This window comes from Garra rufa, chromosome 15 (assembly GCF_049309525.1).
Source record: "Garra rufa chromosome 15, GarRuf1.0, whole genome shotgun sequence".
Lineage (NCBI taxonomy): Eukaryota > Metazoa > Chordata > Actinopteri > Cypriniformes > Cyprinidae > Garra > Garra rufa.
The window spans coordinates 19,865,715-19,893,668 of record NC_133375.1 but is presented as its reverse complement, the minus strand read 5'-3'; the positions used below and the strand labels follow the sequence as shown (position 1 = coordinate 19,893,668).

The window sequence follows — 27,954 nt, the reverse complement described above, 5'->3', positions numbered from 1 at the left end:
TTGCCAATATGCCCATTTGATGAAGACATACTATAGCAGTTGGGTTGTTAGTCATGGCTGATGGTGTTCAACCACTCGATTTACATTGGTTTTACACGGTTATGGTTACTAGCATGCAAATGTGCAGAGTACAAGTGCTACTGGGCACCTAACAGGTGTTTAACCAAATACCTATGGGAGGATGCCAGTGAATTTCTTAACACTAATTATTTCTGCATGATAAGAGATTACATTCAAAGCATGTGTAAATTATATTGAAAAGTATATTAGATGAACTAACAGGCAGGCACACAGTGTTCTGACCTTACCACAAAGTACTGTAGTTTCACAGTGGACGTTTTTCAGCAATGGGCTGTAAGGACTGCTGCAGTAATTGCCTCCAATGTCTTTTTGGTTATACATCACCTGTACAGCTGGTTATTAATAACAAAAGAGTGGGAGTCCTCTTCAGACTAATCCAGTTGTTGATCATCGCCTATGTTGCCGTGTGAGTATATTTTATATATATATATATAATTCATTTCATTTTAAGATGGTTTGAATATGAGTGTATTTAGAAAGTTTTTCATTTCTGGTCTAGGCTAAATCTATTTTAGTGCCATGGAAATTAAAATAGATAAATGGGGTTACTTTGTTATAATAATTGTATATATATTTTTACACCCGTGTTTAAATTGTGTTCTCAGTGAAATTTAATGCCGTATTAATAGTTTAGGGTAACCTCACATCTGCATTGTACTTTACAGATATGTCTGCTGGTTTATGCGTGCTTACCAGGACACAGACTCTGTAATCAGCTCAGTCAGCACAAAGGTGAAAGGAAACATTTTGACCAATTCATCCATTGGGGGAGTTCATGTTTGGGATGTATCTGAATATGTCATCCCACCCCAGGTATCTACATTTCTTTTACAGAAAACCACTGTAATACTTTCTCCAAGAGTTATTTTGTCTGTTTAACTGATATATGCTTTTGTATAAACTAATTCCAGATTCTGTCAGCCTTATTTTTATCTATTTTGTTTTGGTAGGGAGAAAGCTCTTTCTTTGTGTTAACAAATATGATTCTGACTCCAAACCAGACACAGAGCAAGTGTCCTGAGGTATGATAAAACACTTTATGTCTTGTTCACATAAGAAGTGACCATTGCATGTTGCATTATACAGATGAAGTCAAAAGTTTACATACACCTTCAGGTCCCACAAATTCTTTAATTTTTCAGCATTTTTGTGTATTTGAACCCTTTCCAACCACTGTATTATTATGAGATCCATCTTTTCACACTGACGACAAGTGAGGGACTCATATGCAATGATTCAATGTTCAAACACGATGCGTTAAGAGCCGAGGGGGGGCGGGGTGAAACCTTTTGAACAGAATGAAGATGTGCACATTATTCTTATTTAGCCTAAATATCATTTTCTTTTAATTTAGTACTGCCCTTCTAAAGCTACAGAAAATACTTACATGTCACCGAGAAGAAAAAATAAGTTAAATTTACCCTGATATTCAAATTCAAAAAGTTTTTACCCCACCCCCACTCTTAATGCATCGTTTGAACCATCTGTTATAGTTGCATATGAGTCCCTCAGTTGTCCTCAGTGTGAAAAGATGGATCTTAAAATGATACAGTCATTGTTAAACACACAGCAGTGGGTCATTCAGGTAAAAAGTATTAAGAATCAATTTTATTGTGTACTTTTGACTTTTGACTACTTTATTCAACTATGATTTAAACATCTTTTATGTGAAATCTCTTATTCAGGTCAGTACTAAATTAAAAATAACATGCATTTCGTATGATCCCTCTTATTTTGATAAATTAATTAACATTTTGCAGATTCTGCAAGGTGTATGTAAACTTTTGACTTCAACTGTAAACGATGTATTTTTACAGATTCCAGATGAACTCACTAAGTGTGAATCAGACAGCGATTGCAAAGAGGGACTCAATGAAGTCCACGGCAATGGTACATGTTCTCTTAATAGTGCTGTGTAACAATTCACAGTGTTTCAGATGTAAGCTGAGTGAATTCTGTGTTCTTCCTGGCAGGTGTTCAAACTGGCCAATGTGTGCAGTACTCTGATGCAATTAAAACCTGTGAGGTACAGGCATGGTGTCCGCTTGAAAACGACACAATCATTCCACAGTGAGTGTCTTTAGTAAGTTTACAAGTTTGATGCCCTGTGCACAATTGAAACTAAATATTAATATAGTCTGTGATTGTACAGACCTGCTATTCTAGGTGCAGCAGAGGACTTCACAGTGCTAATCAAAAACAACATACAATATCCAAAATTCAGATTTAAAAAGTAAGTTCATGCAGAAAAAAAACCATGATCTCTATCATTTAAAAAAGTTAGTGAGCTATGTTAATCTTTTGTTTGTGCTTTTACTAGGCGAAACATTCTGCATCACATCAACTCCACATACTTAAAAAGCTGCACGTTTGATCATATAACTGACCCACACTGTCCTGTTTTTCGTCTGGGGGATATAGTAACTGAGGCAGGGGAGGACTTCAGCGACATGGCTCTTAAAGTCTGTAACTTCAATAATGCTTTATAATCTTGATCACAAGTGACAGTAAAGACATTTATAATGTAATTAAAAACATTTCAATGATAATACAACATTGATAATAGGAATGTTTCTTGAGCATCAAACCATTATATTACAATGATTACTGAAGGATCATGTGACACTGAAGACTGGAGTAATGGCTGCTGAAGATTTGCATCACAACAATTAATTAAATTTTAAAATATATTAAAGAAGTTTACTTCTAGAATTAATGTTTCCTTATTAATTACTAACCCCCGTCATCTAAGATGACACAAAGTCATCTTTTCAGTCGCAAAGAAATTAAGGTTTCTAAGGAATTTATTTCCATTTCCATATAGTGGACTTCAATGGGATCAGTGGATTGAATAACGGTCTTATCAAGCGAAACAATCAGTTATTTTTTATATATATATATAAAAAGAATTAAATACTTTTTAACCACAAATGCTCGTCTTGCACATTCGTGACTTCAAGCATTACACAACCATGTCGGAAAGGTGTTTACAAAGCGAACATGCACAGAAAGTCAAACACCCTTTTCAAAAAAATGTAAAACAACAATGTCTGACTATTTTGAAGTTGGAGGAGAAAATAAGATGGAGTTTTTCACCCTACCATAATTTTTTTTATTTTTTTTTATTTTTTATTAAAGAAGTACAAAGATGCAGAACTAACCACATGTGTTTTGCTAGATAAGACCCTTATTCCTCGGCTAGGATTGTGTAAAACATTTTGAAGCTGTATTGAAACTGCAATTTAGACCTTCAATCCATTGATCCCGTGTTCGAATCCCGACTCGAGGACCTTTCCCGCCCCCGCCCCCTATCTCTCTCCCACTCCGCTTCCTGTCCATTCTGATCTGTCCTATCAAAATAAAGGCAAAAACGCCAAAAATAAATCTATAAAAAGCCTTAATTTCTTTTCGAATGAAGGACATTTTTATTATAGACGTGAACTTTTAAGTTGTAAAAGTATTTCACAATATTACTGTTTCACTGTATTTTTGATCAAATTAATTCAGCCATTGTAAGCATAAGTAAGCGTCTTTTAAAAATCTTACTGACCTTGAACTTTAAGTGTAGTGTATTTGGATTAGTATTTTACTTCTATATTTGTTAAAAACCAACCAAAAAAAAAGTTAATTACTGATGCAAAAAAATGATTGATTGCAAGTCAGACGGGTGGGGGTTAAAAAGGTTATAAATTTATTCAAAGTTTTCAAAAGTTATATATCTTTGAATATGAAAATAAATGCCACAATTAAAAGAATAGCAGCAAGAACAAGAATTACAGTGCCTTGCGAAATTATTCATACCCGTTTATTTTTTTCACATATTGTTATGTTGCTGCCTTATGTTAAACTATGTATTCATACCCTTTTCTGGGACACTCGAAATTTAGCTCAGGAGCATTCATATTGCTTTAAGATGTTACTACACTTCGAGTGGAGTTAAACTGTGGCAACTTCATTTGAATGAGTATGATTTAGAAAGGCACACACCTCTCAGAAAAGGTCTAACAGCTGAAAATGCATATCAGAGCAAAAACCAAGTCCTGAGGTCAAGATAACTGCCTAGATCATTGCCTTAACACAAGTCTGTCACTGAGCTCTACAGGCAGTTATCTTGACCTCAGGACTTGGTTTTTGCTCTGATATGCATATGGGTATGAATATAGGGTATGAATACTTGTGCAACGGGATCTTTTCAGTTTTTTATTTTTAATAAATTTAAACAAATATTCAAAATATTTTTTGCTTTGCCATTATGGAGTAGGGAGTGTAGATTGATGTGGGAAAAAAGTAATTTAAAGTAGTTTAACAAAAGGCAGCAACATAACAAAATGTGAAAAAAATGAAGGGTTATGGATAATTTAGCAAGGCACTGTACATTACTAATGACTGTTAATTACAATAATGTAATTTTGATTAAAAGAAATAAACATTAATTCCCAATTCCAAGTATAAATAATTAAATCATTTGTCAATCTGATCAAATAAAGTCTAATTAAATATAGTCTAATTAATCCAATTAGAATTAAAATCAAAGTCGAATTAAAGATCTAAGTCAAATTCAAAGCTAGTCAAATTTGAGAGAAGTAAGTCTAATAGAAATATTAGACTAAGTGCACCCAGTATCAGAGTAAAAGAGAGAGAGCGGAGAGAAAGGAGAAGTAAGAGGTGTGAAGTCTCTGTTCTGCAAGGGGTACAGGGTTAGCACTTCTTATACCCTAAAACCAGACAGTACAGGAAGTCAATAGGTTGCTTATATGTCTTAATTTTGATTAAGAACACATTACTGTGACCAAAGGCGTTATTAATTTGCATGTTTGCCCACCAACCCAAACTTTAAAAAGGCACATTTACTAAGAAGTACATCTTGTTCTAAGAACATCGGGTCTGTCTGTTGGAGTTGATGATAGATATGATAAAATGTAGGAAAATAACAGCTACATAGCAACTGCATACAGTCTCATGTCATGTCCCAAAAGGTCAGTCAGGGAAAAACTGTTAGGGCATTAGATACATATTCTCAAAAAGATTAATGATATAAATATAATAATGCATAAGACATATTCATAATACAGTTAATAATGCTTAATCTTAGATATGAATATGCAAATTCTTAGTTTCATAAAGTCGACATCAATTACTGTAACTGACAATGTGCTTTAATGTTAAAGGGAGGTATTATAGGGATTTTTATTGACTGGAGTTGCGACTTGGACTTCCCAGAACACTTCTGCTTTCCCAAATACTCTTTCAGCAGACTGGACAACAAAAATCCTGAAAATAATGTTGCCCCTGGTTACAATTTCCGGTAAATACAGTTAAACTGATTTAGATTTTTTGGATTGTAAAGCTAGAGGGTAACAATTTTGCTCTTTCCTGCAGATTTGCTAAATATTTTAAAGACAATGAAAACAGTGAAACTCGGACATTGATAAAGGCCTTTGGAATCCGCTTTGATGTCATTGTGTTTGGGAAGGTTTGTCTACTAGTCTCTGTAAGAATACAAAATAATAATCAGCATTTATTTAGCCAAATTCTATTGATTTAATCTGTAATTGTCTTTGCAGGCTGGTAAATTTAATATTGTGCCCACTATTGTGAATCTTGGTGCCACTCTTGCCTTTCTTAGTTTGGTAAGATCTGGTTTGGTGTTTTTTGTTTGTTTGTTTGTTTGTTTGTTTGTTTTCCCAAAAAATCACCTACAGTTGAGGTCAAAAGTTTACATACACCTTGCAGAATCTGCAAAATTTTAATTATTATACCAAAATAACAGGGATCATACAAAATGTTTATTTTTCATATAGTACTGACCTGAATGAGATATTTCACATAAGATGTTTACATATAGTCCACAAAAGAAAATAATAGTTGAATTTATAAAAATTACCCTGTTCAAAAGTTTACATACACTTGATTCTTAATACTGCATTGTTACCACAGCTGTTTTTTTGTTTAGTGATAGTTGTTCATGAGTCCCCTGTTTGTCCTGAACAGTTAAACTGCTGTTCTTCAGTAAAGTCCTTCAGGTCCCACAGATTCTTTTTTATTTTCAGTATTTTGCGTATTTGAACCCTTTCCAACAATGACTGATTTTGAGATCCATCTTTTCACACTGAGGACAACTGAGGGACTCATATGCAACTATTATACAAGGTTCAAATGCTCACTGATGCTCCAGAAGGAAACATGATGCATTGAGCCAGGGGTGTAAACTTTTGAACGGAATGAGGATGTAAATTTTTCTTATTTTTTTAATTTCGTACTGCCCTTCATAAGCTACAAATGATACTTACATGTTCCCTAGAAGACAAAATAAGTTTTACACTGATCTTCAAATTAAAAAAGTTTTCACCCCTTCCCAGCTTTTATTGCATCGTTTTTTTAACTTTCATTTCTTTTATGTGAAATATCTTATTCAGATCAAAACTAGAAAAAAAAAACATGCATTTTGAAAAAATTATTTTGATAAAATAATTAACATTTTGCTGATCCTGCAAGGTGTTTGTAAACTTCAACTGTACTTTAGTGAAATGTCTTTGGTTCAAGAATTTTCATGTTGTTCCTTGAACCTCTCCCAGGTCAATCCTGTTTGTGACTGGTTCATGCTTACTTTTATGAAGGACCGTGACTACTATGCCAAACATAAATTTATTCACATTAACCAAAAAGATGACACTGTGCCACTGGTGAGTAAAAGTAATCAATGTATTCTATAATTGATTTATATTTGTATTGCAAAATTCTATCATATTTTATACTGTTATAGAGCTCCATGGAGGCGTCCTCATATGGGACTCCATGATGAAGTAAACTGGACTCTTTCACCGCACTTGAAACCAGTAAAACTGAATATGTTCTTGTAATGTCATGTCAATATACACTACTATTCAAATGTTTAGGGTTGGTAAGATTGTTTAAATTTTTTGAAAGAAGTCTCTTGGTCACCATGGCTGCATTTATTTGATTAAAAATACAGTAAAACAGTAATACTGTAAAATATTACAATTTAAAATAACTATTTTATACTTGAATATTTTTTAAATGCAATTTATTCCAGAATTTTCTCAAGTCTTCAGTGTCACATGATCCTTCAGAAATCATTCTAATATGCTGATTTGCTACTTAAGAAACATAATCAATGTTGAACACAATTGTGCTGCTTAATATTTTATATTAATATGAAATATTTCAATCAATTGAATGCATCCTTGCTGAAAAAAAAAAAACTGACCACACTTTTAAACAGTAGTGTATACTAAACCTAATCATATTTGAATAATATACAATAAACTTTTTTTATTCATTACAGTTTGAGTGTCGTAAACCATTAGTAAACTCTGGGGGGGGGGGGTTCAGTTCAAAGGCATCTGTGTTAGTAAAAATGCATTGACGGCATGTTGACAGCATTTTTTGTGGTTAATATGATACATCATTTGGTTGCTTCGCAGGTTAAAATTGGAAAAATTACTTGTGCTGTATTTGTAATTTGTAGTTAGTATCATTCGCTTTTATGCATACTCATAAGGCATTGTCATTGTGATTGAATGTCTAATAAAATGAAAGTCTTATCTATTGAAGTCTCTCTGAGATGGTATGGCGTGATAGAGTCTAAGGCCGCTGTATTTCCCATCAGGGCTGGGGTATTCTGTTCTTATCCTCCATATACAGCAACTTGGTATTACTGGAACAGCATCTCGGGGTGTGCTGTCACCAAAGCGCCATCTAATGAATTGAACATAGGCCCCATGGCGCAGCTGAGCCTCCTCGCGCAGCTCTGCTAGGGGATCCATATAAAACAAAGCAGTCTCTAGGACGGAACGACTAACAATCAGTGTTGAAAAGAGTGGGGAGGAGGTTATGCAGCGGCCTTTCCCCAAACGACAGCACAGCTGCTCCTGCAAGGAGTCGGAAGGCCGGCAGCAGCCACACTGACACCAGGCCGGACTCCCAGACTGTGGCATCTCCAGTAATGGTGTGTCTGTGCCTTGTCTGCTGCTGTGGCTTCTGGGAAGGTTTTCGCCTACCTTCGGCCTGTCACTCTGACCGTTCTGTACAGTCTCACTTCTGCTTTGACCACACTGCAGAGCGCTCATCAGAGACTTCATGCTTGCCAAATCATTCTGAAAGAGAACAGACCAGGGTTATTATTGTTCACTAAAACTATAAAAAACATTTTCATGATTTGAAACTACATATAAAAAAGTAACACTTTACAATAAGGTGTCATTTGTTAACATTAGTTAATGTACTAACATGAACAAAAATTAATACATTTATTAAATTATTTAATAAAACTAACTTTGTTAATGTTAATAAAAGTTAACTGCAAGTTAATAAAAATACAGCTGTTCATGTTAGTTCACAGTGCATTAATTGTTAACAAACACAACTTAAGATTTTAATTTTGCATTAGTAAATGTAAAAATATTAACTAAGATTACTAAATATTGTGGAAGTATTGTTCATTTTTAGTACATTAACTAATTAACCTTATTGTAAAGTGTTACCCATAAAACATTAACTGATATAAAACATCAAAAAACGTAAACCTACTTGATTTCAGCAATTTGATAAGGCAACATTTCTTTTTTTCATTACTTGATGTACTAAACTAAAATAAAAATTTTAATATATATGTGACCCTGGACCACAAAACCAGTCTTAAGTCGCTGGGGTATATTTGTAGCAATAGCCAAAAATACATTGTATGGGTCAAAATTATTGATTTTTCTTTTATGCCAAGAATCATTAGGAAATTCAGTAAAGATCATGTTCCATTAAGATTTTTTTGTAAAATTCCTACTGTAAATATATCAAAATGTAATTTTTGATTAGTAATATGCATTGTTAAGAACTTAATTTGGACAACTTTAAAGGTGATTTTCTCAGTATTGTGATTTTTTGCACCCTCAGATTTCAGATATTCAAATAGTTGTATCTCGGCCAAATATTGTCCAATCCTAACAAACCATACATCAATAGAAAACTTATTTATTGAGCTTTCATATGATGTATACATCTCAGTTTTGTAAAATTTAACCTTATGACTGGTTTTGTGGTCCAGGGTCACATATATACATAAAAACAATAAACAACAAATTAATTAAAAACCTAATTCAAACTATTATTAAAAAATATAATTATATCTCACAGTACATTAATACATTTCCTACACTGACACTTTTGGGTGTTTTGTCAGTGTTAAAGTGAGTCAGGATGTACTGCCATTGTATTGAATTCAGTGTGTTCTGCAGAAGAAAGCAAGCTTTACAGGCTTAGAATGACATGAAGATGAGTAAATGATGACAGAACTTTCTTTTTGGGTGAAGTAATCCTTTAATTCAGTTTTATAAAATGCATAAACACTCTTTTGAAAGATTAAAAAAAAAAGTTTTAAAGGGATAGTTCACCCAAAAATGAAAATTCTGTTATTAATTATTCACCCTCATGCCGTTCCAAACCCATAAGACCTTCAATTCATCTTCAGAACACAAATTAAGATATTTTTCAGCAGAACCACATGCACACGTTGTGATACTCTAATGAACACGTGTTTAAGACTGACACGGAAGAAAAAAAATTGTTGAATAAAGTAGATATTTTTGTTTTCTTTGCACACAAAAAGTATTCTCATAGCTTCATAAAATTACGGTTGAACCACTGATGTCACATGGACTATTTTAACAATGTCCTGACTACCTTTCTGGGTCAGAAAGCTCTCAGATTTCATCAAAAATATCTTTATTTTAAATATCTTAGGTAATTAATGACAAAATGTTCATTTTTGGGTCAACTATTCTTTTAATTTGCTGGCAAGTATGACAATATAATACGAGTAGCTTACTTTGCGCTGATGTAAGGACAGGGGTTTTGTCTCCTGTAGCTTTTTCTTTCTGGATCTTTTCACCACCCGTAACTTGTCCTCATCCACAAATGACACACAAAGGAAGCACTGTAACAAACAAACACATTACTACAGACCAGATTCATGAATACAGAATCTTAGTTTAAGCTGTATTTAGCCTCAGCGTTAACTGAAGTGCTATCCAGTGCTATATCAGTGTTTCTAAGGTGTGTTCACCTCTTCTCTGTCCTGTACGGCCTCAAACTTCCTCTCAGTGTAGTTTTGTTTTGCCTCTTTGGAGTAACAGCCTGTCCCAATAAGCCAGTCCAGGAATATTGTTGTCTAAAGACAGACTCAATGGTAAACATTTCATTACTTCAAACACTTGAAAGACTTAAAGAGTGCATCCATAAAATGAAAATTCTGTCAGATTTAAGATATTTTTGATGAAATCCAAGAGCTTTCTGACCCTCAATAGACAGCAACACAACTGACACGTTCAATTTCCAGAAAGCATTCGGATTTCATCAAAAATGTCTTAATTTGTTTTTCGAAGATGAACAAAGGTTGTGTTTGGAACAACATGAGGGTGAGTAATCAATCACAGAATTTCATTTTTGGGTGAACTATCCCTTTAAGGGTTACTTACAAGAGCGTAATACGAGAGTGTGGATCCTATGTAGATGATTAGCTGAATGATGCTGAACTTTCCAGCCTGTGAAGAATACATAGAACGTTCTATGTGTCTTTTATGCTAAAGCTAACATGCAAAGTAATGACAGTATAGTATAATATGGTCTCACCTTTCCAAACACCATCACATCAAACCTAATCCCATACATTTTAAAGAGCGTTCTCTGCTCTACACCATTCACTGTAGAGTATCTTGCAAACCTGCAAAAAATAATTTCAGTATTACACAATTGACATATTTTCATTCAATATGATTGAAGTTGTTCACACCTGAAATTGAGCCCAGGGTACAAGGTTCGGTTGCTTTCTTTTTCGTCCAAGCGACGGAATGAATATTTGGGCACACAGCTGTGAAAGATGTAATTCAGGTCACAGTCCCAGTTGATTTGGATCCCAATCACACCACCCTGTGAACCAGCAAGGTAGAATATGGACAAGAATTCGTTGTTAACTTTGTTGTAGCTAAACAATAATACACTACCATTCAAAGGTTTGTGGTCAGTAAGATTTTTATTAAAAAAATGTATACTCTTATTTAGCAAAAATGCATTTAACTGATCAAAAATGACAGTAAAGACTGAAAAAACTGAAAAAGACAGAAAAAACTGTTTTACCTCCACTGCCATCTCTGAAAACTTCTCCTTGGCCTCACTCACAATGTCTCCCAAACGGAAAATAGGGCAGTATGGATTTTTGTGGCGGTTATAAATACAGCCTTTGAGGTCAGTGTCTTTTTTTTCAGGCAGGATGTTTCTTCTAAGACAAAAACATAAATAGATGACTATATTAGCAGTTTTTAAATACTAAATATTACCTGGAGCTTTCTTCTGGCTAACATTTATTTTAAATGTTAATGTTACTCCAAACAGTTCACACATGCATTAAGTACACTATCAGTCAAAAGTTTTTGAACGGTAAGCTTTTTAATGTTTTTTAAAGAAGTCTCTTCTGCTCACCAAGCCTGCATTTATTTAATCCAAATTACAGCAAAAAGCTTAACTTGTGAAATATATCTTTTTGAATCTAATTTTATTTGAATGTATTTTAATATGTAATTTATTCCTGTGATTTCAAAGCTGAATTTTTCCAGTCAGATGATCCTTTAGAAATCATTCTAATATTGTGATTTGCTGCTCAAAAACATGTATTATTATTATTATTATTATTATTATTATTATTATTATTATTATTATTATTATTGTTGAAAACAGCTGAGTTGAATTATTCTAGAATATTTAAAATAACTGTTTTCTATTTGAATATATTTTATTCTGACTCCAACCTCGTATCAGATATATGCTGATCCTGAAGAATCCAAAAAAATAAAATTTACTTAACAGTTTTAAATATTTATAATAAAAATAGTACTACTACTAATAAATGTTTCTTGAACAGCAAATCAGCATATTAGAATGATTTCTGAAGAATCATGTGACACTGAAGACTGGAGTAATGATGCTGAAATCTGACTTTATCTGACAATCAATTACATTTTCAAATAGAAAACAATTATTTTAAATAGTAAAAAATATTTCAAAATTGTACTGTTTTTGCTGTACTTTGCTTCAAATAAATGCAGGCTTGGTGAACAGAAGAGACTTCTTTAAAAAACATTAAAAATCTTTTGACTGGTAGTGTATGTTAGTGCACCAATATTTGTACTATAAAACTTGTCTACTACCTTATGTAATTAAATGCTGGAAATCTGATGTTATTCTTAATCATCACAGTGAAATTTTCTGCAGATGCCAAAAGAGCTGGTCTGGGGAAACAGAAATGAAAGCCTGACATTAGAAAACTTCCGTAAACAGAATCTCAGTTTTTATAAAACTGCAACTTCCTCAGACAGATTCCTCAAATGTCACTTTGATGGCACTGGTAGCTCTGAATTGCAGTGTCAACTGTTTTTTATTCATTTTGCCAATAGTTGATGAGCTGTTCTCTATTACCAAATAGCTTTGCTGTCACAGTAAGTTGTCAAAGAGTCAATCCTAGAGGCTACTATGAGAATATATGGTTATGAAACTGCTCCTTCTTAAAGACAATGAATATTCTGTACTCAAACCAGCATGACTTTATTATTTCTAATTAAAAATGTAAAATTTTAAAAATTTTAAACATACAATGAAAGCCCTTTGAGAACAGTGTTGTTTCAAAATATCTGCAATCTTGTGTTATGTACAGGTTTAGATGGACACAAAGATGAGTAAATGATGAGAGAATGTTCATTTTCTGGTGAGTTATCGCTTTAAAATAAATTAGCAAACTACAGCACCTGGGATTCTTCTTGTTCTCAATGGGGCACCAAGTTGTAACTTCACATGTTTTCTTTGAGACGTCAAATTTCACACAGGCACCTGTTTGAATACCTTAGAGGCAAACACAAGAACAAATCTCAGGTAATGGTTTAGGTTTTCAATTAAATAAAATACAGCTTGGATGGTACAGTTGAGGTCAAAAGTTTACGTACACCTTGCAGAATCTGCAAAATGTTAAATATTTTACCAAAATAATTGGAATCATACAAAATGTATGTTTTGTTTTTTTTTTATACTGGCCTGAGTAAGATATTTCACATAAAAGATGTTTACATGTAGTCCACAAGTGAAAATAATAGTTGAATTTACAAAAATGGCCCTGTTCAAAAGTTTAAATACACTTGATTCCTAATACTGTGTTGTTACCAGAATGATCCACAGCTGTTTTTTTTTTTTTTTTTTTTTTTTTTTTTTTTTTTTTTTGGTTTAGTGATAGTTGTTCATGAGTCCCTTGTTTGTCCTAAACAGTTAAATTGCCCACTGTTCTTTAGAAAAATCTTTCAGGTCCCACAATTTTTTTTTTTTTTTTTTTTTTAGCATTTTTGTGTATTTGAACCCTTTCCAACAATGAATGTATAGCCGCTTTTCCACTATCGGGCCGAACCGTTCTCAATGCGTAACCGTTCTGTTCCGTGCCGATTCGGGCCAGTCGGCACGGATACGGTTTGATTTTCCACTGCGGTGCAGATAACGGAACTATTTGGAATGTAAATACAAATGCGTCAGTCGTTGCCTTGGTAATGCAAGCCCCGCTTCTACTGTTATTGTCCTTTTGGACGCGATATGTATGTTTGAGGTTTTTTTTTTTTTTTTTTTCCGACACTGTTTTGAAACTTTTCTTAATGCCCTTCTCAGAAAGACACTGCACTATAATTAAAAAAAAAAAAAAAAAAAAAACTTTTTCGTTTCTCTTTGCACCCTCCAGCTGTTGTTGAATTTTTCTTTCTTCCCAAATATCAATATTAGAGCAAATGTTTCATCCACAGACCAAAGTGTCTCAGCCATTTGTATTTATATTTACCATATCTGTTTACTGCGCTCCCGCTTTGCCATAGAGAAACTGGTAGCCAAGCAAAAGAGTGGCGACGCCATGCAAACGCATTTTATCAGCCCGGTTCAGCACGGTTGTCTAACCGTGCCGAGAATTCCGGGCCGAGAACGGTTTGTAATCGTTCCGTGCCGTACCAGGCTCAGGTGGAAACACAACTGGAACTGTACTCGACCGTTCTAAGAACGGTTCGGCCCGATAGTGGAAAAGCGGCTTATGATTTTGAGATCCATCTTTTCACACAGAGGACAGCTATTACAGAAGATTTAAACACTCACTGATGCTTTAGAAGAAAAAATGATGCATTAAGAGCCAGATGGTGAAAACTTTTTGAATTTGAAGATCAGGGTAAATTTAACTTATTTTGTCTTCTGAGAAAAATATAAGTATCTTCTGTAGCTTCTAAAGGGCATTACTAAATGAAAAGTAGTTTAATTGTTCAGGACAAACAAGGGATTTATAACTATCACTAAACAAACAAACAAAAAAAAAACAGCTGTGGATCATTCGGGTAACAACACAGTATTAAGAATCAAGTGTATGTAAACTTTTGAACAGGGTCTTTTTTATATTCAACTATTATTTTCTCTTGTGGACTATATGTAAAAGTATTTTTGGAATATCTTATTCAGGTCAGTACTAAATAAAAAATAACATGCATTTTGTATGATCCCTCTTATTTTGCTAAAATAATTAACATTTTGCAGATTCTGCAAGGTCTATGTAAACCATTGACCTCAACTGTATTATTTAAATATTCAAACAAATCAACATTTCAATTGATGTCAAAATATGATTGGTCTGACACTGAAATGCTTCCTCTCAAACTTTAAATTGCTTCTTCATATAACGTTACCATGGCTATGTTGGTCAGAAAACCCCTTCTCACATTCTTTATCTGTTCGACACAGTTTCCCATGTGGTGGAACCTGATGTGTAAAAATACAAACGATGGATTATATTTAGCTTAAAACGATTGTGGTGAATGAATTTCAACACACGCAAAGAAGTTTGTTAAATATGAGATACGTTTTGTATTGCATTACCAAATAAACTGAAATCAAAATAACTGCACTTACCTCTGGGCAGTTACCTTGTTTTTGGTTTTTAGTGACAATGACATTTGTTGCCACAAAAAAGGAATTTCTTCCCTGTCAAAACAAAACAAGAACAACATTGTTACTTGATTTGCTTGACTTCCTTAACTCATTACTTAGTTTTTAAAGAGTTACTGGAATACAAGCATAAATCTGCTTAGCATGTAAAATAGCATGAAAAACAATAATAAATGGTGGTACTGTTACCTGATATGGTCCGCTGTAGTCCACCACATCCCACACAACTTCTCCAATGTCTGGTATAGTTATCTTTGCCACTCCCTTAACCTTTGTGGTAACAGAACTCACTACAAGATCATATTCTTGATATTCTTTATTCCATAACATCATGATACTAGAAGGTAAAGACATAATATTGACATGGGACTTCGAAGAATTCAAGAATCTACGTTGGTCAGTACATATAAACATATAACAGCACGTGTAAATGAGTCACTGGGAGTGACTGTACATGAATAAGCTCTTGTTAAATGATGCGGGGGCGACACGCAAGAAACCGCGGACAGAAACACTTACCAAATGAACATCAAGATGACTCCGTTTAACGTCCATTTCAGCGACCCAAGTCTGACGCTCTTGATTTTGACGACTTTTTGAGTATCATATTCACAGAGGTTTAGCAAAGTGCAAGGCATGGCGGTGATTCAGTAAACACAAGCGAAGGAACGATGACTGCGGAGTGCAGCTGTGCTGAGCTCGCACACTGGAGAGAAAGGTCACATGGTCTTTTGAAAGACAGTTATTTACCACATTCTTTCTTGGGACGGAGAAAGACTTTCATTGAGACAAATGTATTCACTCACTATTAGGCATATTACATATTTATACCAACTTTCATCTTGGAGTCATGCCTTGTCAGTCTTTAAATTAGGCTTTTATGGAGGTGCGAAAGCGCACCACTGGAAAGGGGGCGGAATGGGGTGCAATAATTGTTTCATCTCGATTACTGTAAATACATTTCAAATAAATATATTTTACTGCGGAATTTCCTAAAATTGTTTTAAAATTGTAACTTAAATAAAAGTAAGATAAAAAAATAATTATAATGTATATTTTTATATTTATGTAATATGTAGGCCTATACATTTTTTGAACCGTATTTTTTTAAAGACGTCTTTTCTGCTCACCAAGCCTGCATTTATTTGATCCAAAATACAGCAAAAACAGTAATATTGTGAAATATTTGTACTATTCAAAATAACCGCTTTCTATTTGAATTAACCTAAAAATGTAATTTATTTCTGTGATCAAAGCTACATTTTCAGCATTATACTACAGTCTGCAGTGTCACATGCTGATTTGCTGTTCAAGAAACCGTTTTTATTGTTATTATCAATAATTAAAACAGCTGGGTACAATTTTTCAAGATTTTTTGATGAATATAAAGATGTTAAGATCAGCATTTATCTGAAACAAAAAGCTTTTGTAACATTATGCACTATACTGTTCCAAAACTATGTACATAAGTACATTTTTTGGGGGAAAGAAATTATAGAAATGAATACTTTTATTTAGCAAGGATGCTTTAAATTGATCTAGAATGATAACAAAGACATTTCTACTCAGGTGTTTTCAACATAATAATACTTAATAATAATAATAATAATACTTTTTTTTTTTTTTTTTTACCAGCAAATCAGAGGATCATGTGACTGGAGTAATGGTGATAAAAAAATCAGCTTTGAAATCACAGGAATAAATTATGAAAGTTAAAATATATTAAAAAAAAAAAAAGAAAAAGTTATTTTAAATAGTGAAAATAATAAAAAAAAAACTTTACAGTTTTTGCTGTACTTTGGATTTAAATAAATGCAGGCTTGATGAGCAGAAGAGACTTCTTAAAAAACATTAAAAAGCTTAGTGCTCAAAAACTGATAGTGTATAATACATATTTAATATATTTTTATTAGATTTTCACCTAACTTTACCATTCACAGTGGCCCCAAAAACAAAACAAAAAAACATTTCCAGTTCATTTTTGACAAAGGCAATTAAGACCTCAAAAATACAAGATTATTCCTGCCTAAATAATCGTAAAATAAAATAATTAATAATAATAATAATTTTAACAACAGTACTATTCAAAAGTTATGACCAATAAGATTTTTTTAATGTCTCTTAAGCAGACTCATTTATTTGAACAACACTGCAGTAAAACAGTAATACTGAACTCTTTTTTTTTTTCTCAAAAATATTTAAAAATGTTATTTATTCATGGAAAAGATTTTTGAGAAGCCATTACTCTTCTGTGTCACATGATCCTTCTGAAATATGCTGATTTGATGCTCAGAAATGATGTCAGTGTTTAAAACAGTTGTTTTATTTGAAATAAAAATCATTTGTTACATTATAAATACCTTTACTGACACTTTTGGTAAGTTGAAACCATCTTTGCTGAATGAAATTATTAATTTCGTTTAACAACACCAACGTTTGAACGATGTATGAATTTACATCATAAAGGTCAAATCCAATTTAGCTTATCTAACACCATGCACAAAAGAATCTATAAGGTTAAATTTTGAGTTTATTTCATGCTGTTACATCATCAATAAGCTTTTTTCAATCTCTCAAACCATAATCCCTATGAGGATGACAATGTAAGAACTTGAGAGTGGAAAACTTAAGCCCCCCATCTTATAGGACATTTGCATAGTAAAATTATACAGACTGCATTTTATCCTACATATGTCTAAATAGCAAACAAACAAGATTTGAATAGGCAAATTCTGAACACTGAGACATTTGTTGTCATATGTATATGTAATCAGTATTGAATGTTCTTATTTTCAGTGTATAAGTAACAGGCCTGAGCTTTATGTTCATCATAAGTGAAAAATAAAGCTAATATAATAAATTCGCAAATTCTTATTTTACCTTGCTTTGTGTAATTTGAACTGTAGTAAACATGGTGCATTTCTCTCATTTTACCTAATTTGTGTTTTCAGCTTTGAGCAAAGCCTGCTCTGATTTACCCACACAAAGTCGCTTTGCATAAGAGATTGAGTCCCTGTTTCTACATAAGACAATGCGCATCCCACCAAACCTCGCATCAGTGCAGGACTCCGCTTTGTGTGCTTCATCATGACCTTCGTCGGGCACGTTCTTTTTTTTGTTGCACTTGTGATAGTTGGCGTTTCTGGAAACATATTTAACTTCATTTTTACTATACAACAGCAAGTGAAGACCAGGACCATTCAGACTGTTGGTTTAATCCTAAACGTCATCTCCATCAGCAACATCATCTTGGTACTCGCCACTTTCGCGTTGGTGGTGAGTGTCTTCCAGAATGCCCAAATTTGGTGCGTCAGGCCATACCCTTTAGCTCTCCGGATTGAAATATATCTAATGATGACCTGCAGCTTCACCAGCTTCTGGGCCATTGCATGGCTGAGTCTCTTCTACTGCATCAAAGTTGTAAACTTCTCCTCCGAGTGCTTCAGAGCATTGAAGAGCAACATCTCCTCTTTGATCAATGCCGCAGTGCTGCTGAGCTGCATGCTCTCCTGCTTGTTGTTCTTTCCTATGTTCTCGCTCGACATTGTGGACTCATTGGAAAAAAATGACAATGTGAGCAGCATCACCAACTTGACCTGTCCACAGCCCTCCTTTACTTTGAAAATGAATGAATACGCATACGCTGCTGCTATTCTTTGCCTCCTCTGCCCGATCCCTTTGATGATCATGCTGCCCACCTCCGTCAGAATGGTCGCCCATCTATGTGCTCACACTATGGCTCTCAAGAAGAACCAGACCCAGGTGCAGGGATCTGACTCATACGTCCTGGTGTGCAAGATCACCATCTCCCTGGTGGGAGTTTATCTGTCCACTCTGTGTATTGTGGGCTTGTTTTTTATTATAAGGTTAATCGGGGAATTTATCACCTACCACGCTTTAGCCAGTGCCTTTAGTTTTTACAGTGGCATGACTTCTCTTCTTCTGACAGCTTCAAACAGGTATCTGAAAGAGAAGCTCTGGAGTCTGTTGTGTTGTAGGAAGGCAGAGGAACAAGTTGGCAAAAGCCATACAGTTGTGACAGGGGATGTTTAGCAATTAAGTAATAACATAGTAAGCAAGAAAGTAAAAAATAAAATTAAGATTTAGTCACTTTGGATAAAATCATCCGCTGAATGAAAACATGTAACTGTTACTAATTGGTTGACATTATAGTATAGTTTACTGAATAGTCTGGAGAATAACCAACACTGTCTCAATTCATAACTATTTTTACATTTTGGTGATTTAGTGGCTAATTCGTATTTTGAGGGCTGGTGCAAACTGCTGTCCCACAAACAAAAAACAAATTTAAAAAGCATTTAATAATGTTTACTAAGATCCTTTCCATTACCTGTTGAAACCCACAATAACATTTAAAATATATGTAAGCTTAATAAAATCATCATTAATTGAGTACTTTTAGTTGGGAGGTGGGTGTCCCGAACCTTAACCCCTAATTTTCAACTTGTGAAAATAATATTTTTAAAAAAATTTAATAAGTGTCCCCCTCTCTCATAGCTACAAGCTGTAAGTAGACAGGTCTGATCATTTTGAGGTAAATTGTTTTCAAAAGTCTAGAAATCTGTGTGTAACTTTAGGGAACGTCACTACCAAACACCTTTTTTTCTGCAATTAACATTTAGTTTTCACATGTGTACAACTGTTCAGAACTGTGCTAGCTAACCATGTGCTAATTAGCATCTTTGAGCTAGGTTCAAAACTATCTAAAATTGTACTGAAACAGTCACAACCAAAACATGTCATCATTGTTTTGATAGACAACAAAAGGGAACATATAATTCATTATTTGAAGGAAAAAAACAAATTTTAGTACTATGCAAATTTTTTGTATTTTAATATGCTTTAGTACTGTGTGTGAGGTAAGATTCTGTAATGTGATGTGGTCGCAACTCGCTACCAAAATATTACTGTCACTACAGAGAATGTGCTGTCACTAATGAAACATGGGATGTTTTGTCAAAAATAAAGTATAGTGAATATCAACTAAGATGTTAAGACAGTGTTTGGTTTAATGTATATGCAAACTAATGAATCCTTAAGTTTGAAATCAATATGATCAACGTTTTTCCTTTTACAAAGAATTGGATTCAAAAATACAACAAATCTCATAAACCACACTTGAAATATCATTAACTATTATGTAATTATTATTGTTCCTTACAAGGAAGATGTAAGAAAAATATTAATAGGTCAGTATAACCCTTCTTAATAAATTATTTATTACTGTGTTTTGGTAGTGACAAATTTGGAGAGAGGACCAATATCCCAAAACTTCCTGAAAATACAATGAGAATTAACTGCACAATTACTAGAAATTTGTACCTTAGATATTACACAATTTGCATACATACAAAATGTGTGGGAAAAGACATTTCTGTAGAATGGCCCATGAATCTCACTTGTATGTTTTTGTATGATCTGATTATTTGGTTATGTTTAGGGATGGGCCTTCATGCTTAGTTTTCAAAATATTTTTTGTTAAATTCACATTGTACAATTCCGTACTAAATCGCAGCTTCGCAAACATTTATGTTTTCTCTTGCAATCAGGTTTAATATATTATTAAAATAAATTGTTCTAGTCGTATTATGTAGAGTAAAGTATATCTTTGCTGGGATAATGAAATAATTATGTCTTGGTGATCTATGTAGACAGACATGTAGTTATATTTTGCTGCATTGTGAAAAAGTTTAATAAAATATATACAGTGGTGTGAAAAAGTGTTGGCCCCCTTAATGATTTTTTATTTATTTTTTTGCATGTTTGTCACACTTTAATGTTTCAGATCATCAAACAAATTTAAATATTAAAGCAACCGTATGTAGGATTGTGGCCAAAACTGGTACTGCAATCACTTTCAAAATACTGTAGAACGGTGTATCCCCTCCCGCTCCCCCCTGACTCGAGGTTGCCAGCTAAGCTGCAGGATCCAGCAGGAACGTAGGCTGCTGCAAGGAGCTTCCAATGGCAAGTGACGAGTCCTACACAGTAATTTTTTTTTCTTCTTTTAATTATGTTTATGCTTCAGGAGAGATGTGTTTTGCAAAGTAATTATGTATCTCAAAAATTTACTAATGGCGATTAGCCAAATATTTTGTAAAGATGTACTGTAATACCACATTTCAATCGGAACATAGATTGTTTTCATACCCTGCTAGTGCTACGATATAAAGTTTTTATGAACGCATTTAGCTCGGGCGACCGTGGAAATTCCACTGCATATGGAAGCAAAGTTAGCCAAACATAAATGAATCTTACCTGTCCAGGACAAGCGTGCCGTAGGTGTCCTGAAAAGTGAAGCCAAAAGTTTTCGATCGCCCCCCGGTGGCTGGCTGCAGTATAGGTCATAAACCCCGCCCTCTCCATGTAATCTAATGGGACGTGAGCCAAACTAAATAATCAAATTACACGGCAAATAATTTTTTTTCCAAAGGTGATTTCCATCGTGTGAGGTAGTTCTTATAATGCTGATTCATGCTCAGGTGTTCGTTTTTCTAATAAGTTTGCATTTAAGTAGTTATTTGATGCTATAAAAACGGGGTGTGTTGTCATGATTGTGATCGTGCGATTGGGTCTGCGGGAGTTTGGGCGGGACTTTGACACCGCGGCTCCGCCTCACGACACTACTGCGCATGCTCTGGCTCCAAACAAACCTCTACTGCGCATGCTCTGGCTACAAATGACGTAACTTCCCCCAAGATGGTAGCGGCCATATTGAGCTGTTTTGGCTTCACTTTTCTATAGTGGAAAGAAGCGGAAACGCGTTGTCCATCTTTTTTTACAGTCTATGGTCCAGGAGAACATTAGCAACGTTGGCGTCTATCTTCAAATTCTTCTCCGTTTTCAGCCGTCTCCATCTTTCAAAGGCATCTCCTATACAAATCCTTGTTTTATTTCAGACTTTGTCACGATGTATTTCGGATTCATAACGAGGCTTTTAGGTTTCGTAACATTATACATGTTTTATCCGACACGTTCACAGCTGCAGCTGTAACTAGAGCAGAGCTGCAACCCGGATGACGAAACTCTTCTGACTTTGTGATTGGTAGATAGCTGGAGGGTGGAGCCTCAAACCAAAACACAAAATGACAACTATAACATCAGTCGTGGGCTGCAACTTTTACATTTAAATGACAATATCCTGGCCGGACCACTGTTGTCAGTGATATAAGTATTTGGAATGAACATGATTTCTTAATGTCTAGTGACAAGTCAGGGCCATTTTATGATTAACTGAAATACATTTCTTACATATGGCTCGTTTAATCAAAGATAACACAAGTAAACACAACATGCAGTTTTTGAATTAAGTTTTTTTTATTATGAAGAAAAAACTAAATCCTAACCGACATGGCCCTGTGTGAAAAAGTGTTTGCCCCCTAAACTTAATAACTGGTTTGGCCACCCTTAGCAGCAACAACTTCAATCAAGCTTTTGTGATAACTTGCAATGAGTCTGTTACAGCCCTGTGCAGGAATTTTGGGCCACTCATCTTGGCAGAATTATTGTAATTCAGCCAAATTGGAGGGTTTTCGAGCATTAACCGCCTTTTTAAGGTCAATCCACAGCATCTCAATAGAATTCAGGTCAGGTCTTTGACTAGGCCACTCCAAAGTCTTCATTTTGTTTTTCTTCAGCCATTCAGAGGTGGATTTGCTGGTGTGTTTTGGATCATTGTCCTGCTGCAGAACCCAAGTTCGCTTCAGCTTGAGGTCACAAAGAGATGGCCGGACATTGTCCTTCAGGATTTTTTGGTAGATAGCAGAATTCATGGTTCCATTTATCACAGCAAGTCTTCCAGGTTCAGAAGTAGCAAAACAGCCCCGGACCATCACACTACCACCACCATATTTTACTGTTGGTTTGACGTTCCTTTTCTGAAATGCTGTGTTACTTTTACGCCAGATGTAATGGGACACACACCTTCCAAAAAGTTCAACTTTTGTCTCGTCAGTCCACAGAGTATTTTCCCAGAAGTCTTGGGGAGATGAGCCTTTATGTTCTTTTTGCTCAGCAGCAGTTTTCGTCTTGGAACTCTGTCATGCAGGCCATTTTTGCCCAGTCTCTTTCTTATGGTGGAGTCATGAAAACATGCCTTAACTGAGGCCTGCAGTTCTTTGGATGTTGTTGTTGGGTCTTTTGTGACCTCTTGGATGAGTCGTCGTTGCTCTCTTGGGGTAATTTTGGTCGGCCGGCTGGCCACTCCTGGGAAGGTTTACCACTGTTCCTTGTTTTCGCCATTTGTGGATAATGGTTCTCACTGTGGTTTGCTGGAGTCCCAAAGCTTTAGAAATGGCTTTATAACCTTTTCCAGACTGATAGATCTCAATTTTTTTTCTCATTTGTTCCTGAATTTCTTTGGATCTCAACATGATGTGTAGCTTTTGAGGATCCTTTGGTCTACTTCACTTTGTCAGGCAGGTCCTATATAAGTGATTTCTTGATTGCAAACAGGTGTAGCAGTAATCAGTCCTGGGTGTGGCTACAGAAACTGAACTCAGGTGTGATAAACCACAGTTACGTTTTAACGGGGGGCAAACACTTTTTCACACAGGGCCGTGTGGGTTTGGATTTTTTTTTCTCTTCATAAAAAACCCTTCATTTAAAAACTGCATGTTGTGTTTATTTTTGTTATCTTTGATTAATATTTAAATTTGTTTGATGATCTGAAACATTAAAGTGTGACAAACAATTTTTCACACCCCTGTATATGGATTAATTATATGAATTCTGTTTCAGTACAACTGACAAACTGAATGGCCAAAGACTATACAGAAATGTTGCACTCATATTACTCAAATTTCATACATATACAGCAACTGTTGTTAGAAGCTTGAGATTGCATATAATCTTTGGCTTTACCAGCCTAAAATATATGCTTTATGTTATTTGAGGATAAGAAATCAAATTAATGGACAGTTCATGTTAGACTTTTTGCTTATTTGAAATGTGTTGTTTAAATGTGAGATTTTGCGATTTCAGAACAACTATGGACCATCTTAAAACAGCTCAAACCAGCTGCCATGTTTCAAAACATACTTAACCAGCATGTGCTGCTTTTTCAATATGGTATGAATGCATTGTAAATTGTACAAATGCATAGGCATAATTTTATTATATTGTTTTTATTTTGATTACAATTATTTCACTACTGTAATATTTTATCTACACCATGTTGGATTTAGTACTGCAGAGTAACTTGATGAGAGATGAAGGTTAAACATAAAACTAGACTATTAGACCATGCAAACAGACTCAGTTAAACATTTTCTGTATCTTTAGCTTGAGAACCTCCGGTATACCCTTCTTCTCAAAAGTTTGTGGCAACTTATCAACATCCATGATATCTTTATGGGCTTCATTGAACACTTCCACACCAATCTCCTTCTTCACTCTGTCTCTCCAGGCACTCAGAGCAGGTCTGCCTTGAAACACATCTAGACCTGTACCGACCGGCTTCAAAACACACAAACAGAATTAATAAATATGGCATAAGTCAAGCACTTAGTCTAAGATTCAAATGCACACAATGCACCTGCATAATCTCCACAATGGCTACAAGATCAGCCAGAGATATTTTATCTCCAATTATAAAGGGCCTGCTCTGCAGATACTTGTCCTCAAAGATTTTCAGAGACAAGTTGAGCTCCTCCACGGCAGCATCCATCTTCTCCTTGGGCACCGGGGACCCTGTGACTGCAGGCAAGATCCCCTAGAATTGGGAAATGTCAGTTAGAGCACAACATTTGATTACTTGATTACTAGTCCACAGCAGTAGATGCTTGCATTAAAGAGAGTAAGAAACAGCAAAAAAAGAGTTTACATAATCACAGTTTATGAGGACACACAAATACAAGTCATCTGTTTAATATTTAATTAAACAGTGACTCTTACCCTGAACCAGAAGACCTTTGACCCATGAGTTCTTATGTTGGTGTGCTGCCAGGACAGAAACTCATCGACTCGTGCACGCTTGTGCAGGTCAGCTGGATACCAGTGGTCAGGAGTGCGATGTTTCCCCACCAAGTACTGCAGTATAGCTATACTATATAGAAAGTATACAGTCTCAAACAGTCATGGGAAATCTAAATATGTATCAGATGTAAATTAAGGTAACATACCTCTCTGTTAGAATAAAATCTCCATCTTTGAGGACAGGAACTTTTCTTATCATGCTGACCTTACCAAATTCCTCTCCATATTGTTCACCTTTGAGCACAGAGGGAAAAAAATACATATATAGTGCAGAAAATACAAAACTTCTTCACTGAAATCAAATGATTTTTAAAGTGCACTGGAATAAAAAATAAATCTAAATAATACTATACATAGTATAGTAACTGTGAAGTAAATAAACAAACTACATTTAGGGTTAACATCAGGTAAAACAGCTAAAACGGAAGATTACCAAGATTACAGTGCACAATTCCATAACAGCTACATAAAAACAAAACAAAATCTACCTGCAGATAAATCCACGGCTTTGTATTCAAATGGTATTTTATTTATCTTGGCAAATAGGAAGACGGAGCGGCATGGCTGGGAATGCAAATCGAGATAAAGTTCCAGTGGCATTTTGGAGGGGAAGTATCCAAGATGAGCGATTCACCAACTTTTCTCCCTATATCCTTTATTTATGCTCCGCCCTCCAGGGGTCAATAGAACAATGTTCTTGCGACACCTTAAAGTAGGTTACCATGTTGCTGTCGGCTTCGTTTATCTAATTATGTGCTATAATGTTATGATCAAAGACAAATGGCAAGTGCAGAGAAACGCTTGCCTGCATGTCATGAGGTATTTGTCTCAGATATCGTGAAGGAACGAGATCGAGAGATAACACATTGTAAAGAAACTGAGAAGCAGCTTCAAATATTGCGTTACCTTTTTCCCCCAAATGTAATGGTTAACTCGATTTTTTTAGTGCGTGTGCCAGGAAAGATTGCTGTAAAATGCTAAAGTTCATTCAAATTCACCCCATCCGTGAATCTCTTATCTGCAGTATCTTTAGTTAATTCTCAATCAAATATTACGTTCATCAAAATAGTCATTTGCATTTACCCTATTTTAAATGGATAAGTACCCCCCCCCCCCCCCAAAAAAAAAAAAAACCCAATTCTGCCATTTATTCACACTCATGTCGTTTCAAACTCGCAAACCCTCCGTTCATCTTCAGAACACAAATTAAGATATTTTTAATAAATCCAAGAGCTTTTTTTTCTTTTTTTCTTTTTTTAAATACATGGTAAAGATACCATATTAATGAAGATACTAGCCTAATATTTCACCTACCTAATAATAAGAATAAATATAAATGTACTCCAAATGTTTTTCCTGCTCCAACCGACAGCCCAAAACATGACAGTAATTGATCATTTCAACAGCAATAAAAAGCAAAATATGCAAGTTTTCTTTCGGTTCAGTGGCATTGTTTACATTTAGATCCCCAATATGGCTGATTGATGACACTTTGTGGAAAAAAAAATAGTCAGTGTGACATCAGTGGTTCAACCGTAATTTTACAAAGCTGCGAGAATACTTTTTGTGCACAAAGAAAACAAAAATAACAACTTTATTCAACAATTCTTCTCCTTCAAGTCACCGTCCTCCGCTATTACCCTTTACCACGATTCATTTGGAATGACATGAGGGTGAGTAATGAATTTTTGGGTGAACTATCCCTTTAAGAGCATTATTATAGATACCAGAAAATTAAAAATATAGGAATACTCAGCTTATATTTTTTTTCTTGTTTTCAGTAATTCAGTCTTCTTTTTAACCTGCAATGCATGCATTTTCTCCTGTTATTGTATACAATAGCCTAATTTCAGCAATGCAAATATAAATTCATTATGTAGCATTTTTATGCTTTTATGCTTATTTTAGAGACATCTTTCTAGCATTAAAATCTGATTTACAAAAAAAAGAGAATTTGAAATGTTGGAATATCATAAAATTAATATAATTTAGATCTTACTGTTTATTTTACTTTACACTACCAAGTTTTTAAACAATAAAATTTTTAATGTTTTTAAAGAAGTCTCTTCTGCTCACCAAGCCTGCATTTCATTGGTCCAAAATACAGCAAAAGCGGTAATATTGTGATATAATATTTCAATTTAAAATCACTGAATATATTTTCAAATGTAATTTATTTCTCTGATCAAAGGTAAATTTTCAGCATCATTATTAGGTGTCACTTTTCCTTCAGAAATCATTCTAATATGCTTTAACATTCATTGTTATTATTATCAAAAAATTTTAACATTTGAGTGAATTTTTTAAAGAATAAGAAAGATCCAAAGATCAGCATTTATCTGAAATAAAAAGCTTTTGTAACATTAATACACTATACCATTCAAAAGCTTGTAGAATATATATATATATATATATATATATATATATATATATATATATATATATATATATATATATATATATATATATATATATAAATACATTTATAATGTTACAAAAGATTTCTATTTCAGATAAATGCTGTTTTTCAGAACTTTCTGTTCAACAAGAAAGCCTAAAAAAATTGTACTCAGCTGTTTTCAACATAATGTTTTTTTGAGAATCAAATCAGCATGTTAGAATGATTTCTGAAGGATCATGTGACACTGTAGACTGCAGTAATGATACTTAAAATTCAGCTTTGAAATCACAGGAATAAATTACATTTTAAAATATATTCAAATGCAAAACACATTTTAAATAGTACAAATATTGTAACTTAAAAATATTACTGTTCAAAATTTTGGTAGTGTAGTTTTTTGGTAGACTGGTAGTGTACTTATAAAAACCCTTCAGGTTTAAAGTGCACTGATAATGACAAGT

At 34.2% G+C, this 27,954-nt stretch overlaps 4 protein-coding genes across 4 annotated transcripts; 2 read left to right on the top strand and 2 right to left on the bottom strand.

Annotated features, from left to right (window-relative positions):
- The first annotated feature begins 347 nt into the window (after nt 1-347).
- p2rx4b (purinergic receptor P2X, ligand-gated ion channel, 4b) lies at nt 348-6,814 on the top strand. The gene is made up of 11 exons (XM_073819824.1): nt 348-487; nt 747-894; nt 1,032-1,103; nt 1,899-1,971; nt 2,055-2,151; nt 2,234-2,314; nt 2,402-2,543; nt 5,250-5,386; nt 5,461-5,554; nt 5,646-5,711; nt 6,657-6,814. The coding sequence occupies exons 1-11, from the start codon at nt 348-350 to the stop codon at nt 6,792-6,794; spliced, it is 1,188 nt and encodes a 395-aa protein (XP_073675925.1). The 3' UTR covers nt 6,795-6,814.
- A 74-nt stretch (nt 6,815-6,888) lies between these two features.
- p2rx7 (purinergic receptor P2X, ligand-gated ion channel, 7) lies at nt 6,889-15,787 on the bottom strand. The gene is made up of 13 exons (XM_073818981.1): nt 15,616-15,787; nt 15,286-15,433; nt 15,061-15,132; nt 14,838-14,910; nt 12,891-12,984; nt 12,297-12,377; nt 11,230-11,371; nt 10,886-11,022; nt 10,726-10,816; nt 10,572-10,637; nt 10,160-10,264; nt 9,923-10,030; nt 6,889-8,198 (listed from the first exon to the last, which is right to left on the bottom strand). Exons 1-13 carry the CDS (start codon nt 15,732-15,734, stop codon nt 7,644-7,646), a joined length of 1,791 nt encoding a protein of 596 aa, XP_073675082.1. The 5' UTR covers nt 15,735-15,787; the 3' UTR covers nt 6,889-7,643.
- A 2,178-nt stretch (nt 15,788-17,965) lies between these two features.
- Nucleotides 17,966-19,149, top strand: tas2r200.1 (taste receptor, type 2, member 200, tandem duplicate 1). The gene has a single exon (XM_073818556.1). The coding sequence runs from the start codon at nt 18,184-18,186 to the stop codon at nt 19,147-19,149; it is 966 nt and encodes a 321-aa protein (XP_073674657.1). The 5' UTR covers nt 17,966-18,183.
- Nucleotides 19,150-24,223: 5,074 nt separating this feature from the next.
- gstt1a (glutathione S-transferase theta 1a) lies at nt 24,224-25,737 on the bottom strand. The gene is made up of 5 exons (XM_073819231.1): nt 25,581-25,737; nt 25,239-25,326; nt 25,012-25,162; nt 24,653-24,829; nt 24,224-24,573 (listed from the first exon to the last, which is right to left on the bottom strand). Exons 1-5 carry the CDS (start codon nt 25,690-25,692, stop codon nt 24,373-24,375), a joined length of 729 nt encoding a protein of 242 aa, XP_073675332.1. The 5' UTR covers nt 25,693-25,737; the 3' UTR covers nt 24,224-24,372.
- Nucleotides 25,738-27,954: the final 2,217 nt, after the last annotated feature.